General features: G+C 46.0%; 1 protein-coding gene across 1 annotated transcript in view; it reads left to right on the forward strand.

Moving 5' to 3' along the window:
- LOC127525987 (spermatogenesis-associated protein 7-like) overlaps nt 1–19,976 on the forward strand; it is a 40,172-nt gene extending 20,196 nt beyond the window's left edge. The window contains exons 5-6 of the mRNA XM_051919654.1: nt 12,949–13,052; nt 19,854–19,976. Coding sequence (XP_051775614.1) covers nt 12,949–13,052; nt 19,854–19,976 — 227 coding nt within the window. The remainder of the gene's footprint in view (nt 1–12,948; nt 13,053–19,853) is intronic.
- Nucleotides 19,977–20,292: the final 316 nt, after the last annotated feature.

A 20,292-nucleotide genomic window follows, 5' to 3' on the forward strand; every position in this document is an offset into this window, starting at 1 on the left:
TTAAGTTGGACCAACAGCAACCTACTGTACATGCAGAAGTCTGTGAATACTGGGGCAGCCATTAGGCAAAGAAACAAGCAGATAAAACAATCAGAGACGATGTGATCTGAGGGCTGAAATGAGGTCCTTAGTGAACAAAACGGAAAAATAAGTTAAACAAAGATGAAACGTTCAAGAGCCGGGGATGACTGTTTGATTCACTGTGTACAGATTGTGTCTTAAAGAAAATACATTTTAATTATGATGAAGAATATTTAGACTTTAAACATTTCAATATTTTAACATCTCTGTTTTGTATCTTCTTCTATAATACGCTACCGTGGCTATTCGTTTGTCTGTCCAGGATTTTAAATCACCTGCAGCTCGCAAACCGTTTCACCCATTGACTTGAAATTTGATACACATATACTACGTGACGTCTACCATCTGCTTTCAGGGTGATGATTTTATTACTCTTTTTATTTTTATTTTATTTTATTTTATTGTAAATAAAATAATAAAATATAGCAGGGCGGCTGTGCAGCACATGTGTACAGGCGCCGTTCTCATTCCTTACCACCTTCGCTGATCATTCTTGAGGCAGACTGAAGACTTAAGTGCCAGCTTAAGTGAAAAATTAAAGGAAACGTACTAAGTAATTGCAACACAAAAACTAACTTAATCAGTTTTAACGTGAAAAGATGCCGACGAAAGAAGAGAAGCAGCAGGCCGCTAGGGTGGAGTAAAGAAGAGCTGCTCAGGAACAAGCGCATCAACCTCTGAGCAAACGAACGATAAACGTGCAGAGAAAGAAAGAGGAGGAAAACTAGGAATGCTCAAGTCAAGTGTATTCACTGCACGTTATCATGCAGTGCGCCATTACTGGTGTATATATAAACTGTTAAGCTGTCCGTCCATCCGGCCCCCGCAATGTCATCTGTTGTCCACAAGAGGGCGGGAATGTCCTGTAAACAAAGTCCAGTGGCCAGCAGAACATAAAAAACTGTGTGGCGAATATCTGAGCGTCACGTCACCTAAGACATGGCTGCAAGGTCAGATGAAGATGCACAATAAAAGAGGAACGTGAGGGCTAAAATGTCTGACAAAAAAGACAAAACGGATATCCGGCGACCAGAGGCTGATAAATGCATGACGCAGTTCAAGGAGACGGACTTACCACCGAGCGTGTTTTAATAAACGGGAGAGCGCAGTGCTAGTCTGACACAACTCTTCTTGTTTGTGTTGTACTTCTGCCTCATGAAGTCAGTTCTTACATTTCTTATGAATTAGGGCGGCTTACGCTCATTCAGACTTTAAAAATACTTGCGTTCGTTTCTTTATGCTCTTCTGTTTTTTTGAACTCTTGACTTTGATTCTCGTTTCACTCCTTGTCCTGGTTCCTGGTTTTCCATCTTTGCACGTCTCTGATTTGTGACTTTTTCCCAATCCTTACTAAAAAGGAAATCCCAACTGCCTTTCAGACCATTACAGCTGAGTGAATTGGCGTGTTGTGCCACTGGGTATGGGATTTAAGATGGCGACTGGAAATCGGGGGCGTAGTCACAAATTGAAACGAGGGTCTGAACCAGCAGAACAACCGTCAGTCACCAAAGCCAAGAATCGCGAGACAAAATCGAAATCGGAAAGAGTGCAGAGAGTTCGACAACCAGAGCAGCAACACAAAGAAAAATTTCCAAAAGGTTTAAAAGTTTTTAGAAATCTGCAAGGCTGGACAGGGAACCTTTTATCCCATCTGATCGTGATTGACCGACTACCACCTCGAAGGACACGCCCACTCTAGGAATAAACAAGGTTGCTGTCCGCGGCCCAAATCACAAATTAAAACGAAAACTTTATTTAAAAAGCAAATGAACCCAGTGGATACTTCAGGGAATGAAATCCTCCAAAAGAATCAAATGATATTCAAGATAGGAGTCCCTGACAATGGGAATCTTCCACTCCACCGCCGTGTTTTCCGCTGACTCTTGCGGGTTTTCCAGACGCGGTTGTTGAATCCGTTTCACTCCTTCATGTTATTGTTGCGGCTTTTGAAAAACCGTGAAGTACCCTTGAATGTTTACTAAGACGATAATGAGGACAGACAAGCGCGGCTCCCTCAAGTGCTTATTATGCTCTAATTTGGCAGTAAATGTGTTTGCATCTGCGCCCCTTGTTAGCATGCGGGTTTGTATAAGCACGCGTTTCCAGGCCAATGTTACGTTTTTAGTTTATTGATTGCAAAAAAAGATCAAATCTGTTTGGAATTCCTTGATATTTGTACTGCGGTCACGAGAGACTTCCATGAATCCCTGATTATGAAGAAAAGTTCTTGGGAGCATTGCTCATATAATGTTAGTTTTAAAAACATGCGCAAGACCCTTAAGACACGTGACACCAATTAGGAGAGTGGGCGAGCAAACTGCAAACATTAGTTGTGATTGGGAAATAACGAGTTCAAAATGTGACCAGAAAGATGAGTCTAAACAGAGCATTAGCCTGGAGAACGAAAAGAGCCTAAAAAGAGTCTAAAAATGAACACAAAATCTGAAGTTGTACTCGATATATCGATATCTAAGGTCCCAAAAAAGAAAGGAGTCCTCCAAAAAAGGAATTGTGAGGTAAATTATTGAGTTTATTTCAATATCCCAAAAGTAGGATTAAGTCTGCTCCCTGGACGCCATCTTAAGTAGTGTCCAATGTGAGGCACACAGCTCACAAAACGGCAGTATAAGAAATGCAGGTGCACACAACAATCCGGAATGGTGGAGGAAGTTCATAAAACCTCTCATGGTCAGGAGGCTGAATCCATTCCTCACGCTGGGCTCTCCACAAGTCCAGATCTCCTTGGATGACCCCGCTGAAGACTTGATTGTTTCCTTAAGAAGGGGCCAGTGTAACGTCAGCGGTCTATTGGAAGGAGTGAAGTCCCCTTTTTCTTGTTATAAAAGTGCAAATACTTTTGTTTAATTGTTATTACAGTGAAAGCAAAATTAAAATGAATAATTCCTAAATAATGAGTTTCTTGTTAAAACTGACCGTGTTGAACATCAGGGGGTATTTGCCCATAATTTGTTTTGCTTCATTCAGCCTCTGGATCTAGGCAGGTATCGTTTTTTATTCTGTTTTTGTTTTCCTCTGGCACCACTTTGTTTCTACGTGGGTGCTGGTCACTATTCGGGGAGTGGACATGGAGGTGCTGCACTCCCACAGGAACTTGGAGGTCCACATTGATGACAGGTTGCACTGGTCTCATAACACAAGAGAAGAAGAAAGGGCCGAGCAGACTGCATTCCTTTAATGTGGAAAGTGATGTCCTACACAACTTTAACAACTCTGCGATGGCCGGTGTGGCGGCCTGAGTTGGTGACGTCACTTCAAGAGAGGACCACCGAGTCGACAAGCTAATTAAAAGGACAGGCTCAGTTATGGGATCCACTCTGGACCCCATGGAGGAGGCACAAATGAAGACTAAACTGAGTGCCATCATAAGCAATGCTTCACGTCCTCTCTGTGACATACAAACACTTTGAGTCGTCCAGCAGAAGCGTGTCAGGAAACACGACTGGGGGTCCGTTATACCAACAGGGATACGTCTGCATAGCGCCTCACGGGGACTGGGACTGACAAGTCAGTAGTTTTATTTCTGTTTCATTTTCTTGCGTTCGTGTCATTGTCTTGTGTGTGCAGACCGCTGTGTGTCTGTGTGTGTTTTTATTTCTAGTATCTGCCTATTTATGTGTTTATTTATTTAAAGAGCTTCAGTAAAAAGTCAAATTTCCCCCGAGGACAAATAAAGTTCTGTCCATCCATCTACTGACATTTGTTAGTGGCAGTCGCCAAGGCACATCACTTGGTTGCTAGGTGGCGGAGCTCATGAAGCTGAGCAGCATGGCGCTGTAAATCGTCAGTGGGCCAGGACTCCCCTCTTCCAGTTCCGACGCAGAGTGCCAGCATCTTCGATCGACTGTCAATGTCTCGATGTTTTTATTGTACCAGAACTTAATCAAGACTCTTCAAGGCGGGGTGGAGATCGAGTTTTGACATATGCTGGCATTCGAATGTCACGGTATTGCAATTAAAAGAGGAGCGCCAGTAATTTGCTTCCATTCCAGGCGCCGGTCGCCGCAGCATTAGTGACACATCCAAGACTGTTAATAGCTAAGTGCCTCCCTCGGTGGGCTTTTTGAGAGATTCGAGAATACGTTGTGATCTTTGTACGACTTCATGTTGTGTTTGCATTCTGGTTTTAGTATTTGATTGTCGGGGTGCGATTCTACTGTAGGCCCTCCAGCTCTCGACTTCAGCGAGGTCCTCCTTTACGATCCGTCATCTCGTGAGCCTCTTTGTGGCAGGAAGGCTTCAGTTTCAAACAGCAGGTGGGCTCGGCTGAGCTGCTAGGCCTTTCCCGGCATCTGAAGAGAATCGATATTTGTTTGGCTGACTTTGTTAACTTGAACCTTGACGTCTGGCAGAAGGATTGTGTATTTTATCTGTTGATTTGTTCCTTTTAATCTTTCCAATGAGTCTTTTCCTAAAAATTCCATGAGCACACCTGTCAGTAATTATAACCACTCTGGTATAAAGAGTGCACTTCAACGCGTCCCGCTGCCTCTTCTATTTCAGGATGCGTAGCTCTGTTAGTAATTGAAGGAAGGCGCATTTTCCACTTAATTTGGGTTAAGTTGGTGGGCAGATCCGTCTTTATCAGTAAATGGCCCGTGAAGCAGCACAGCGTTTATTGTAAACCAATTTAACGGTCCTGCAAGACACCACATTCTGCCCTCTGGAACATCACGCTCGACTTCTTCTACAGGCCGTGGGTCGATAATTCCTGTTTGTTTGGTGGTCCTAATCATGGCTGTCACAACATGTGGATTAATGAAGCCTTTGATCAGCGTGGTCCTAAACAAACAACGCGGCTCCTTGTCATACGAGGGTTGGCCCATTTGCCTTTCGACATTTCTACTCAAAGTTGAGTTTGAGATTACGGGGCTCAGACACATTTTGTCAGCTGTAATGATCCTGGATTAGCATAAAAAGGATGAATAAAATGAAAAGTAGCCAAACTGCGTCAGTCTCTAGTGACATTAAAAGTCGCTTCACGACGTTCTAAATTTCGCTTATCTAAAACACGCTTTGTTTTCTCTTTTATTTATCCTTAAGGGATGTTAAAGGGACATTCGGCTCAAACTTTTAAAGAATCAAACCAAACACCAGAGCCAAGAAGGAGAACAAATCAGTGAGCCAGAAGACGCCAAGGCTCTTGAATCACATAGCGATTGGGCACAGCAGACGTTTGAACCCAAAAGTAAAGTCGCGTTCTTGAGACGTTATCTCCGACGTCCCACACTAGGTGCTGGTACTCTTCGAGTTCTCGTTGCCATTTCTGTTTTTAGGTTTCACAGACAAGTAAAGCTGAATATCATCAGCAGAAAAGCGAAAGGAAATGTCGAGTTTCGTAAGGCTTTGACCCCCAAAGGCAGAATATCGTTTGAAAAGAGAACCGGCCTGAAAACAGACCCCTGTGGTGCCCCCCGTGAAACAACAGCAGGTGAGGAAAACGGGTTTCTAATTTTAGCAGAAAAGGTTTGATGATTACAAGCCAGTCCAGTGCCATACTCTGGGTGCCAACCCGATTTTTAAGGCGGCCAAGGAGCACAGCATGGCAGCAGTTAAACTGAGTAAAATCATGTTGGCACAGTCAGCAGAATCCTCAGTACTATGGAAAGCTCTGAACCCTGACTGGAATGATTCCAGAGTGTCACTCGTGCCAAGGAGAGACAGCAGCTGATAAGAAGAACTTGTCCGCTGGAATACGTGGGGTAGAGCCATGCAGTTCATTTCAGCCTCATGCCAAGTCTGCCTGGCACCCTCACTGGACAAGTCCTTTCTGAACCACTGCTGTAAAATGAGAAGACCGCAAGCCCCCCCTCTTCTTCCATGTGCTCCCAGCTCGGACCCCAGCAGCATGTAACTGCGTGCGCGTGGGCGGACCGAGAGAAGCAGAGAGCGAATTTCCCTTCCAGCCTGCATTGCTAGCGCGGACCGCTGTTGCCTTGCAGTGTTTTTATTTTGTGAGGCTGACCTTCAATGCCATGTGCTCTTTCACTGCCAGTGCCATCTTTTTCTCATTTGATCGTTTTCTTTACAGTCAAGCCAGCTACCTGACTTTACTGTATATCTGTAAATGATGACCCCCCCCCCATCTGTCAGTCTGGGCTCTCCTTTAATAACCTTGGAGCCTTCACTGCTTAGAAGAAGCACTTGGGTTTCGGTCTTATGGGCTACTCTTGCCCCCCTAAAGGCTCCTGGGAACAATCGCCTCAAATCCTGTGCCAACTGCTGCCTAAAGCTTTCATTTTGTTACGATGGCATTAAATGACATGTGTTCCCTCAAACCTGAAGGTTCCAATGCTTGTTAATTCCAAGACCCTCAAAGACACTGGGGTGTTACTTCACAGACCTGACGGCTGGGGTTTGGCAGTCACTCCTTCATTTCCCATCTTTTATCCGAGAGGGGGCTGCAGGGGGCAACAGTGAGGCCCAGACGTCCCTTTCCCCAGCCACACTTGTCAAGTCATGCTGTGGGATCCCGAGGCTTTCCCAGGCCATCGAGGAGATACAATCCACCCAGCAGGCCCTGGAGACGTCCATAACCAAACCATGAGGAGGGTCAGTGGTTCTACTTTCAGATTCTCCTGGATGTCAGCACTCAGATACCCTGCAGAGAAAGCACATTTCTGCCACTTTTACCCCCAATCTCGTCTTTTTGGTCATTACCCAAAGTTCATGACCACAGGTGAGGGTAGCGACCTCTGGCTCAGCTCCTTCTTCACTGCTGTGGATCAGTAGAGTGATGACTGTGCTGACCGCTCCAATGCGTCTGTCGATCTCACCTTCCCCTTTTCTCCTCACTCGTGAACAAGACCCCGAGGTACTTGAAGTCCTCCACTGGAGGCAGTAAGTCGCCTCCCACTCCACTCTTTCCCTACTGGACGCGGCCCCCCCGTGGTTTTCTTAAACTGATGTAACCAGAGGCTGTAAATGAAAATTCATTTGTGCAGTGTGATGGCAGCTCATTTGTCACCCATCTGGTTTTCCTGTTTACTAGAAGGTTCTCTTCTCGCTGGACAAACACCCCACGTTGTGCAGACGCTGATGTCGGGCTCTCCGTAAACAGGAATCAGCGGCCGATGTTAAAGATGATTTGTGTTTTTTGATTTCATTGAATTTTCTTACAGTTACGTAAATGGAGGCTATGCCAGAATATCGGAATGAAAGGTTGTGTGGTTTGACCCCCAAGATTTAGGAATGAAGGGTCGCCGCTCATTTGGTTTATCTGTCCCGTCAGGTGTGCTTGTCGGTTCTTCATGTCCTTGTGAATCATTGGGGTCTTGGATAAGGACTGACTTCCATAGCCGTTACAAATGTAATCATAGTGTTTATCTAAAAAGAACTGATTCTGTGGTAAAGTCGAGAAGCTCGGTGGCGCTGAACGGCCTGCTTGTCTCTGCGTATTTAAGTGACGCTGATTGCCAGAAGTGGAATGGAAAAGCTCGTCGTATTTCCACACAGGTGGGCTCACATCTCCTGCCGCTGTGCAATGAACTCGAAGCAACAAGAAAGACTTGCACTTAAATTATAAGGCAGGCTGAGCGTTTTAAGTGTAATTTCAGGCGAAACTGTCGCTAACCCCCATTTATGAAATCCAGTCAGCCTGATGAAACTAAGCCGTTATGTACATTTGGTCTGAAATAAAAATGTTCATTCAGCTGTAATAATGCAATACTCCATGTCACAGAAGAAGAAGACGATTCAACTATTGTCATTGTGCAGGCCCAACAAGATGTAGTCATCACATCCCCTTGGAGTCGGCCATTTGTCCAGGGTCCCTGGAGCAACTGCAGGTGTAGGGCCCAGTGACGGGAATCGAACCGGCGACCTGGCGGACCGGACATCTGAGCTGGGCGCTGCATCATACTGTGACCCCGTGGTGGGCGTGACGCAGAGGTGGCCTTAGGGGTGGGCGGGGCCCAGGGCCGACCAATCCCATGCGGGGTCGGTTACATCAAACGTTGTTACTGGTATGTGTGGACTGTATACACCTGCGTGCAAATTTGATAAAAATATTGTTAACACCCCGGATTTTCTCATTACGGTATTCAGCTACATTTTTGCAAGATAACACATGGAATTTATCAAAATATAACGATCTGATCTATTAAAAAAGTGCAATTCATAAATCATGACAATACCACGACAGTGCGAAATGTGGTGCCAGGCGTCTTCTGGAAAACTATTTTGTGAGTCTCGATATGCACGATGTCGTCGTCAGAACTCCCGTTGACGTCATGTCAGCCGGTTATCACGTTTTTGTGCGTTAATATTAGGACTTTGGAATGTTTTCAAAGAAATGCATGACCTTGAAGATGGATTTTAAAAGGGTTCCTCTTAGAAGCATCTCAAATATACAGATACAGTATATACTGGAGAGTATAACTTGACAAATCCGCTCAAACGGGACACACAGACCTCAAAAGCCTGAGGCGTGGGGCCTGAGGCATCGCCACACTTGCCACCCGCTCTTGGCGTGACGTGTTTGTGATGTCTTTACTGACGTGGAGTGTCCACTTTATCAGACTTTGCCTTGGAATGTGCGCCAAGAAAACACTCGGCGACGCCATCATACTCCTCAGGACAGGATGGATCCCGCTGTTCACCCTGTTTAGCTTACCCAGAGATCACAGAGAGACGGGGTGACCTCAGCTGTCTGCTTCTGATGACCATATGCCCCGTGTGACCTCTCTGTCATGGTCTTTTGCTCTTCTAGGCCAGGCACTTCATGGCTTCCCTTGTTGAGTATTCAGAGGTGACATTCTGCACGAAGATTTGTGGCTTGTCTGTTAGTAAGGCTGACATGGAGATGGCCCACCATGAAGAGCTGATGACCTTGTAGTCAGAAGCCTGATGGGTCACTAGAGTGAGAAGAGCATGAGGACTCCTTCAGCTCGAATGGCTAAGATGTCCATACTCTGGAATCCAATGACCTCCGAGTCAGGCAGCACTGCTTGAGCAAATTTCTTGGATGTTCTCCTTTGAGCCCCCCGAATGTTTTTGTCTATCAAACTGTGAACTCTTGAGAGTGTCGTGTGGGGAAATCCCAGTAGAGCAGCTGGAACCACTACAGTGGTGACAGGAGTAAGGGACGCATGGACCTCCCTGCCAGGACTGTTGCTCCCATCTCTGAGGTTCAAATCCTCCATAAAAGCTCCCCTGACTTGTGCACAGAACTTCTTTAATTCATTATAAAGTGCCAGCGATGACCTAATTGGACAGTTGGCACATGCAATTGAGACTTTGACTTGACTCTGCACAAGGGGCAATAAGACCCCATGAACCCATACAAATACTCTGAAGAGCTTGGGGTGCATTACTTTGTCACAGCCCTGCAGCGCCCATGTACTCGGTGTACTCTGGTCGGACACAAACTAATCTCCTCGACCACGTGAGTGGGCACTGAGCGTGTCGGACATGTCAGGTGGGTCCAGCTGCAGACCTCCGCAGTTCTGCGATTCAGGAGCTCACCTGGACAGCCAATTGGATGGCAGGGTTTTGTCAGCTGGTTAGTTGACTCCTCCCCCAACTCCAGAGCAGGTGTCACCATGGACGTGTCATATAAAGTGACAGCCTCCTCAATGGAGTGGAGCTCTGGAGGTCTATTGGGCAGATGAGGCTGATGGGCTCTGTACCCTCAGAGACCCCCAGTGCCATTTCTGGGGTCACTTAAGGAAAGACGGCACTGCGCTGACTGAAGTGCACAGAAATCGATCAAATGAGAAAGAGATCTGAATGCGTGTGGAGTGAAGCCTTTGCTCGACGGTGAAGGTCAGCCACACGGGAGACTGAGCAGAGACAATGGCCGGCACGGCTCAGCGCTGGAAAGGCAGCCTGGAAGGGGAGCTGAGTGGCTGCTTCTCTCCGCAGCCCGTATAAGCCACACTCTGTCCGCCTACACGCGCACCGTGACATTAGTTTAATTATTAACATTCAAAGCAAATTGTCATATTCATTGTGCAGGAGGAATGCACACCCTGAGACGAAAGATAAAGATAAGATGCTTAAAAAGGAAAAAGGCAGAATAAGACCGTCTTTCATTTTCAGCAAAGTAACAGGAAAAATATTGAGCTATATTATTAATATTTATCACTGATTCTGAATATGGACTCCTCCATAAATATCAAGGCACGCAGGCAAAGAATTTTATAAAGTTGGCCCCCGTGCAGCTTTGCCTCTAATCCAACGGAGCGGGCCAGAGCGGAGTTGTGCGTCGCTGTCATTCCCGCTCCCGTACGGTGTAAGAGGGTACCAAACACAAACAGAAGAGCTCGGGTTCTAATAATAAAAAGACATAAACTAACAACCGCCTTAGCCAGAAAGGTCCCTTGGCAGCCTCGTTGTGCATCTCGTGGTCTGCTATAAGCCCATGAGGACGTGAGGTCACGTTTGATTCTGGAGCTCCCTGCTTTCCACCTGGCAGGCTGTCTGTCAGAACTTCAACTCCCAGGCACCCCTGCGAGAGTCCGAAGTGACTTGTCACCTGTCCGGAGTCCTCCAGCCTTCCCTTCTTTCATTATGGGACCCCACCCCGGGGGTGCCCAGCTCACTGTGGTGTGCCACACGCCCTGCTGCCCTCCACCAAGGAGCGCACTTGTTGCCATTGTCACCTCTTAGCGTGTCTCTGACTTTAAGTTTCTTCTCCGACGTCCGCTGTGATGTGTTCAGTGAGAGGTCCCTCTCTGCTTAGGTGCATTCGTTTTTTAAATGATTTCTGTTAGACATCGACGCACTTAACAATTTATCGTGCACAGGAACATCCCGTACATCGATATTCACACGCATGCCTCTTCACTTAAGTGGCCTGCTTTTAAAAAGCCATTTAGAAACGAACGAGAGCAAAAGAGCGAATGCAGGCACGATGCGCTACACGCGAGGATAATTACGCACATCTTTTCTAAATTTCATTCTCCACTTTTGCCAAATGTAAATTCGCAGGCTGACATCGGAAATGGAGCGCATGAAGTGACATTAATCCCAAAGTACAAAGACAAGTGGTGGGCAGGAGTCCTGCGACCATAAAGATGACAGCAGGCTGCCGGAAATTGAAGGAGAGGGCACGGCTGACCTGGAAGTGAAAGGCCAAAGACGTACGTGTCCTCCGTCACCTCTTAGCGGGCTCACTGGTGTCCTTGGTGCCATCGTCACCTCCTCTTCTGAAATGGACGCGAGTCCTTTGTGTCTCGTGTCACAGCTCACACCTCATTTCGGACGTCAAGACTTCTTCATGGCAGGGCTATTTGGTTTAAGTGATGGCCCCCATATCTCCAGAAGTCTTTACATTTCATTTATTGAGTTTGGTCTTTCCGTCCGCTTGTTGATGACGTCTTGCTGTGTTTTCCGCTACAACATGGTCACCACGTATGCATCAGCTGAGCGTCTGTCTGAGAATTGAGAATTGAGGAAAGACTTTCTCGGTATAGTAGAATTAGCATGAATGACGAGTTCATTAGAACATTCGAACACTCTGGACGAGAACGGGCCATTCAGCCCAACAAAGCTCGCCAGTCCTCTCCACTTATTTCTTCCAAAAAACATGAAGTCGAGTTTTGAAAGTCCCCAATGTCTTACTGTCTACCACACTACTTGGTAGCTTATTCCAAGTGTCTATCACTTCATGTAGTGCAATGGGACCAAGAAGGCCTCGTTGTGACACACCTGATGGACCTGACGAGGACGGAGTCGGCCGCACCACCCATAACAAGCTGGAGGTGTGGAAGGGAGCAACGGCAAGATATCAAGCTGAAGGGAAAGATAGCAGGCTGACCATGAGGACTATTGACGCTTGACCTTGCTTAACATTATAGCCAGGAACAAATATGGAGGAGCAATCTGGCAGGGTATCTGGTAGAAGGTCGTGAGATGGCCACACTGAGCCCAGGATGGGCCGACTGAGAGAAAGGAGCAAACGCGGACTGCACGAGCCTCCATTACTCGATACAGTCACCTGAAAAACGAAGTACCCCCAGTGATCAAACCTTGATCTTCTCGTGAACCGTATCTGTAGATAAAGGTGATGTCATTGACAATGAAACAATTAAAATTGGACTTTTCATTGAAAAATGCACAGATCAGCCATTTCTGTCTGTGGATAAAGCAAATCTCAGCTCTAACAGGCTGGCATTGCCCCAGTAATAAGTAGGCACCTTCTAGTAGTCTTTGGCATCAACCGGGGGGACGTTTCTCCTGCTCCTCCTGTGTGTGTTTTGTGTGATGTCTCAGGGGGTGTCTCGCATGCACAGTCCACTTCAAATCCCTCCACAGTATCTCGATTTGGCCTTTGACTTGTGCTGGACGAGTCGAGACTGACGAGCTGTAAATGGTGTGGTCTCACAATCGCTGGAATGTTCTGGAAAGTTAAGAGTGTTTTCTGCGTGTCTCCTTCATTTTGACTCGCACTGAAGGTGTTTAAAGTTCACTTGTGCAGTTTCTGGTGCCCTCGTTTGTTTTCTCGTCACCATGCTGTGTGATGTCATTAGGGTGCCAGGCTATGAGGTCACCCCGATGGCCTTTCTTGATCAGGACTGCCAAGCGTCTTTGTGCTTCCAGTCACTTTGATCTCAAGGTTGAAGGTCTTTTTGGCTTTTAGGATTTCTGATCTCCCTCTCGTCTTTGTCTTGTCTCCCGATCTCCTTTTGCTCAAACGAGTGCCTCAAGCATATGAGCCTCAGTGTAGTTTTCAGTGTTTGCTGCCAGCTGGTGGATTAAAGCAAACCGTCCCCTCTAGATGACTTCTGTTGACAGTTTGGTTTCGGTCACCTTCCCCTTTGTCGACACTCACCTTGGAAGAGATAGTCAGACAGTAATTGGTGGACGTGTCACTGCTTGGCCAAATGAAATGTTTTGTTTTTACAGATAAAGACCAGAAAAAGAGAGAAAAACTGTTCAAAGCACTGAGGCAATACCAGCATATCCTGCGGACCAGACGGCCGCTCTCTGCCCTCGGCGGGACATCCACAGTGAGTATCAGTTACGTTTGACTCCTCGGTCCAAGTCCTCTTCGTGCTTACCTTCATATTCAGGCGTTCAGGCTCACCTTTACTGACAGGGTCCCGAGTGCTCATGAGTGATCATGTGACCCCAGAAGGGTGCGACACAAGATACAAAACTTCCAGAAAAGGGGGCTGCTTGGGTCGACTCGTCTGACATACATAACTCACAATTAGGAAAATGGTGTCAGTTTGGAGAACACAAGGGGTTAACACACTTGACAAGCAGGCAAAACACACCATCAGATTATTGGGTCTGCCGAAATGAGTCACGAGTGTGACAATGAAGACCCCAATCCCAACCCAAACGCGAATCAAAAAATTCACAATGAACTCCACTGCTGACTCCCCGTCTCTGTGACTGCCACATAAGGGTAGTGGGAGGGGCCAGAAGCAGTGATGTCAGCGAGATCCCGCCTCCTGGGGGAAGGCTCAACCTACAAAACACAAGGAACGGCAAAACATTTAAAGACACAAATAACCTCACAGAAATGACATAAAGATATGAAAAACACAATAAAACAGAAAGAAAACCACAGGCGACTCTGGCAACTCGGCAAGAAATGAAATCTCATCAAGTGAAAAGTATTCATGTCCTGACACTACATCTTGTTTTCCTTATTGTAAGAATTATTGACTATCAAAAAAATGGTATTTTTGATTATTTAGCTAACTATAAGAAATCTCGTCAAGTAAATTTTGCTCACCCCATTGGCAGAATTATCTGCTAAGTTTTTGTGTCTAGTTTTAGGGTAGGCATTTTTTGCAGTGAAGTTCACAGGTAAAGCACAAACTTTCCAGAATGTTTAGAATGCACCGTGTAAGACACTAGAGGGCGCTGTCGCCTCTTTCAACCCAACAGACAGACACACTGAACGCAGGGAAAAATCGCCAAGAAGTTGTTCAATCTTGTAAGAGTGCCCTGAAGCACCTTTGCCACCATAAACTGGCAACACAATAATATTAATAATACTACTAATAATAATAATAGAGCGGCGCGGTGGTGCAGTGGGTAGCGCTGCTGCCACGCAGTTAGGAGACCCGGGTGCAGTTTGCATGTTCTCCCCGTGTCTGCGTCCGGGTGCTCTGGTTTCCTCCCACAGTCCAAAGACATGCAGGTTAGGTGCATTGGTGATCTTAAATTGTCCCTAGTGTGTGCTTGGTGTGCGGGGGTGTGTGTGCCCTGCGCTGGGCTGGCACCCTGCCCGGGGTGTGTTTCCTGCCTTGTGCTCTTTGTTGGCTGGGATTGGCTCCAGCAGACCCCCGTGACCCTGCAGTTAGGATATAGTGGGTTGGATAATGGATGGACGGATAATAATAATAATACACACTAATCTCTCCTCCACACCTCCCAGCAAGCTCTGTCCACTACCTCCCACCTCCAGCTCGCTTGCTGGGTCTCCACCAGTCCTTATTGTAGTCCTTGACCCGGAAGTGCTTCTGTTCTTCCGTCCCATGTGACTTGTCAGCACCTCCAGGTTATATGGAAAATAAAGATTCTCGGGTCTCCCTGCAGCATCTCCTGGTGGCACCCACGGTACCCAACAGGGTTGTGAAGCCAAACTCCAAATCCCATGGTGCCCTGCGGGAATATGGGGTACCGCTATGCTGCAGGGACATCTCCATCTGTCATCCGGGGGGATAGTAGTGCCCCTCAGTAGCTGCTTTTCCCCATCTTTCTCCTCTATGGGTGTCCCAGCTGTCCGCCACAACGTAACGTTACTGATCTGTTATCGTACACTTGGCAAAGGAGGAGAGGAAAGCGAAATCTTTCTGCAGCATCAATGAGCGACTCCTCTGGGTGTTACGACGCAGATCTCAGCAAGCATCTGTTTCTCTTCAATGTTTCTGGGGGTTCTTTATAATTTTGTTAAGTTTAAGAAATGATAATAGAATGATTTTTTTGTCAGTACTCCACTCTGAGATTGATTATAAAAGATTCTGTTTATGATTTTTGTTTTTTTGGTTTTATTACGGTGGTCTCCTTTTACATTTGTTACACCAGCAGGCAGATCGGTGCACAGCTTTGGGGTCCTGAAGTCCTGGTGCTTCTGTCTTATTAATCTGTGGTGTCGTTTGTAGACCGGCATCTTGAGGTGGACTCAGAGTCACAGTGAGGCCCCTTGAGCTACCAGTGTAAGGTGCTCAGGAGCGTCTTCCGAACGGCCACTTTATGGGGCTTCTTCTACGCCATACGCGGTTCTGTCAGGCACACGGTGGACATCTGCAGCATAAAGACCTCCTAGAGAAGCTGTTAGGCCACCTGGGCTTAATCTCTGGAGCTAAGTGATCTTCACCCCTTCATATCGTTTCCTTCTGTACAGCAAGGATGACAAAGAGGTCACAAAGACGGCTTGTTTGTTTCTGCTCATCTTGGAGCACATTGTGTTTTTATTAAACGATTGCTAATGAAGATCCATCAGCCATAAGAACAGAGCATCTCTCGACTCGACTCGGTCCGACTCCAAGTGCCTTGTATGATGATGCTGTTGCTTAGTAACTGATCACATCCTCCTGGCAGCACACAGCCACTCCAACTTACAAATTATTTTTGCATAAAAAAAAATATATATATATATATATATATATTGTTTAAAAAAATGCATTTTTTGAAACCCACCGGTGATTTCTGAGAAAGGTCTTGTGAGATGTGAGCAGCGGTCTGCTCTTCCCTCCGCCACACACATACCAAGTCATTTTACTGACGCCACTCTGGTCAGAACGCTTTCTCATTTTCATCTGGATGAGAGTCCAGTTCTCTTTCTTTCTTAATTTATTGACCCCTCTGTTTACTTTCACATCTGTGCAGACTGCACGGAGAATGTAACAGCAAAACTGGAATAAGAGATCAAAAAAGCAAGCAAAACGCTGTAACCGCACAATCAGCAAAAAAAGCAACCAGAGCCAAAACACTAAACCTAAACCCTCGTCAGAGCAATAATCTGCAAAGAGCTGATCGCTGTAAGGTTTGGGTGAATCCACAATCTTGGACAAAGTGTCCCAGCACAGAGCCAGGTTAGAAAAGGTCACAATGACGACCTCAGGTGATGTGACTTCCAGGACAAGCCCATTGATAACCGGCCATTGTGTCTTGGCAAGAGGGGAATGCAATTCATTTTTGGCATTGTTTAAAAATAGCAGGAACTGAAAAATTAACAACAAAAGTGAATTCCTTGTGGTTTATAACCTTATGTTACTTGTGTGTTTTTTGTGTGAAAAACAAGGAACAGCAGGAGAATAAGAAATAAGACATCACACCAAGACATACATTGTTATATTCCACTTTCCAGTTCAGTCCTTTAGTGCTTATCCCAAACGACAGCCCCCAGTTCATCCAAGGCCAGTTTATAGATCTGATTCCACAGACTCCATGGGTCTGCCCACTAAATGGCCTCTTCTAGATCCAGTCCCTCTGTCCAAAGTCCTTCAGGATTATTGAGCACCTCACCTTCTTGAGAATCCTGAAAACCCTGTTGTTGTGTCTCAGCCAGGACTCCGACCCTGATCTCCACTCTCTTGGTCTCTTTATTTTGTTTTTTCTTATTTTTCTATGCTTATGTTTGTATTAAGTTCTGTAATTTGATGTTTTGTTTATATTGTGTTTGAATTATTCAATTATTTAGAATTATTGCATATTTATTAAGCAGTTTACTTGGTAAATCTGTTATTTTAAAATGAGCCAAAGGAGGCAGGCCCCCCAACATTGCATTCAGCTTGTTTAAAGGCCACATACGCTTTAAGCCTGTGCTGAGATGTTGCATATCCTCCTGTGCTCTTCAGATCCCCGCTTTTTGGATTCTGTCTTGAAAAGATTTGTACATTTATAGACTTAAATTATTTGGTTTTTAAACTGTCTGCCCTTGTTTTTTGGAATCGATATTGGCATTCAGATTTCTGGATTTGTTCATTTTTGAATTAGGAGGCAACATTTTGTATAGATAGATAGATAGATAGATAGATAGATAGATAGATAGATAGATAGATAGATAGATAGATAGATAGATAGATAGATAGATAGATAGATAGATAGATAGATAGATAGATAGATAGATAGATAGATAGATAGATAGATAGATAGATAGATAGATAGTGTGGTACCCAGATGGGGGTGGTACCCAAGCCTGGATGCCCGAGAAGACCGGAGGAGGGCTTGTGCCTCCTCCAGACCTCGAGGGGGTGACCGCCCTGGGGGCCATGGGTACAGAGCTGGGAAGCTCGACCCTGTAGGGGCCCATGGTCACCGCCAGGGGGCACCCCAGTACCTGGAGAACCCTGGACCCCAACACTTCCGCCACACCAGGAAGAGGAAGAGGAACAGGGACACCCGGAGTGCTTCTGGGATACAGCCGGCACTTCCGCCACACTGGGGCGTGTCGGTGGGAGATTGCTGGGGACGCACCTGGAGCACATCTGGGTGCTTATTTAAAGGGGCCGCCTCCCTTCAGAGGATGACTTGAGTCGGGAGCGTAGTTGGACGAGGCAGTCTGAAGACTGAAAGAGAAGGCATTGTGGTGACCAAGGACTGTGGGGTATTGGGGTTTGTGAGAGTGACTTATTGTAATGGAGACCCTAAATAAGCGTGTGTGGGGTTAATCTAACGTGTCTGCCTGTCTGTGTCCAGGTCATATTCCACAATAGATAGATAGATAGATAGATAGATAGATAGATAGATAGATAGATAGATAGATAGATAGATAGATAGATAGATAGATAGATAGATAGATAGATAGATAGATAGATAGATAGATAGATAGATAGATAGATAGAGAGCGTCATTTGTCCCCAGAAGCCTAATAATTAATCATGTCATTATATGATGACACTGAACAAGCCCCTCTCGGCTAGCAGCAGAGATCATGTCTGACTTGGCGTTCCCTGTGACCGTCAGGCCTTACGTTGGTGCGGAGGAGGATGCAGGCCTCGCCTGCTTTGACAGTTTAGGACCAGGCCTACTTTTTGGAGTTTCAATGTGTGTTTCTCTCGTTTTCGGACCCCAGTCTGCCCCCCCAGCCTGACTTTTACCTGCTTCAGTTAACTCCTTACCTGCTGGTCTTATGATTTGTGCTCCTTTTAATTTTGTGAACCAGACTTTTGCTGGTTCTGTTGACCACTCACTAGTTTAACATTTCTGATTTCTGGTTAGTGAGTCCTACTTTATTCCACTAGGTTTACAATCAAAGACTACAAGTCCTGGTGGTTGGCGTAGTGGTTGGCATTGCTGCCTTGTTCCTGGGGTTCAAATCCTAGTCTGGCTGCCATTTCTGTGCAGTTCTCCGCCTGAAACCTGGAGTGTGGATTTGCGGTGTGGAGAAGAGCAAACCACCACCTCAGAGAGATGTGAGCTGTCCTGAGTCAGACTGTCAGTAGGGGGTGCCCTTAACGAGAGTCTGTCGTGAGGAGGGTCTTCATGTTAGTAGTCCGTTTGTTGTTTCTTTGTGCTGTGATCTTTTTAAAGCCTTATAGGTAAAGTTTCTAAAGTTCTTTGTTCCCTGACTGGTCTTATCCAGACCCTAACCCTAACCCTAATAATTGTCACTATTTCGACTCCTCATTCTAATATTATGTTCTCATTATTTTATTCCAGTATTACCCTTCCCAGCCTCAGAAGGAGTGACAATCGCTTGGTTGCATGCGCTTTGCTTCCTGAGGATTAATCACCGCTCAGCAGCTTTGTTTAACACTAATTTATCTGGTGTCAAAAAGGAGTGCCGAGCCGACTTGTGATATTTCCTTTTGTTTTCTTTTCTGTGGGAATCCGCTTCAGGGAAAGAATGCGATTGTTTGTCTAATAAAAGGGCAAGAAGGAGCTCTGGCACATTGATAAATGTTTGGATTCTACTGCACTAAATTAGCTCCGTCTCATTAACGTCGCTCAAGGGAGTCTCCAAAACGACTTACAAATGACGCCGGCTTCAGAATTTCTACAATAGGAGCATTTGGGGGACTCCCTCAGGGACACGATATGTGGCAGTGGTGGCCGAAATGTCATCTGCAGCTTAGGCAATAGGGGACCACAATGCCCTCCAAAACCCCCTGTAGTACTTGGAGGGCTTTCAAACTTTAAAAAGGTTACATTTCTTGTAAAGGATGGACAAGGAATGACCACAACTGCAGCCCTGCTCCAAACGGGAGATGCCACCCACCCATGTGAGGGAACACATCATGAACTAAGAGTCCCAAAGTCCCAAAACTACTTCCAAAAATGCCGGGGGAATGTCCTACCAAAACCCTGCCCTAATATAAGGGTAAATACAAGATCTTTATACAATAGAAAGTTTATGCTCTGTCACGCTGAAAAGCTTCAAAGAGCACAAAAGTCTAAAGCAGTTGCCATCAAGAACATCCAAAGCAAACAAAGTCCCACCACTGAATGCAAAGTAAAGCCAAAAAACAGGGCCAGAGGTCAAAAATTTCGGAAATGTAATTTCTGAATGTAACAATAAAGACAAATAAACTCACCAACTCCGAGCGCATTCACAATGAACCACCTGGGACTGTGGGAGACCCTCCAGATTTAGGGGGCAGTTCTTGGCAGTGATTGGCAGGTGGCCCTGCCTCCTGGGGAACCACCCACAAACCACATGGAACATAACACAGGCTTAGATACAGATAACAATAAACATGAAGAAGACTGCAAAGCATAAATTAAAGAAATAGTAACACATCTAAATAGAAATGTACGTCAAAGACACAAATGAAGCATTAGAACCCCAGTGAGGGTTATGAGATCTCCTCACGTTTGTGTCTCCTTCTCTGCTTCTGCTATATTAGAAAGGGAGCAGGAACCGCCCTGCCCGGGATGCCAGTCTGCCCAGGCCTCTCAGCCCAGTAAGAAAGAACCAGCAGCCCCCGGTGGGATGTCAGCCCAGCCAGGCCTTCGGTCAGAGGGCTTAACCAGCATTTAAAAACTGACAGACGCTTAGTCATAAGGCCCACAAGTCGTGTAATCTGACATCTGAAGCAGCGGGCGTTACGTGTGACACATTCGCCAACTCCATGCCATGTATCATGACACACACTTAAGGTGTTGGAGTTCGACAATCCCACATGTAAGGAAAGCACCAGAAAACAAAGTCTTAAGACGAATAGGAGTGAAAACTGAGGGGGCAAACAAGCCAAACGCCTAAATCAAAAATGACACCAGCAAGATGGACGTAACAGAAAGTCCCAAGCTGCACTAACGAGGAGGCTTCCCTAAACAGCAGGTGGT

The sequence above is a fragment of the Erpetoichthys calabaricus genome, chromosome 15, assembly GCF_900747795.2.
Source record: "Erpetoichthys calabaricus chromosome 15, fErpCal1.3, whole genome shotgun sequence".
NCBI classification, from domain to species: domain Eukaryota; kingdom Metazoa; phylum Chordata; class Cladistia; order Polypteriformes; family Polypteridae; genus Erpetoichthys; species Erpetoichthys calabaricus.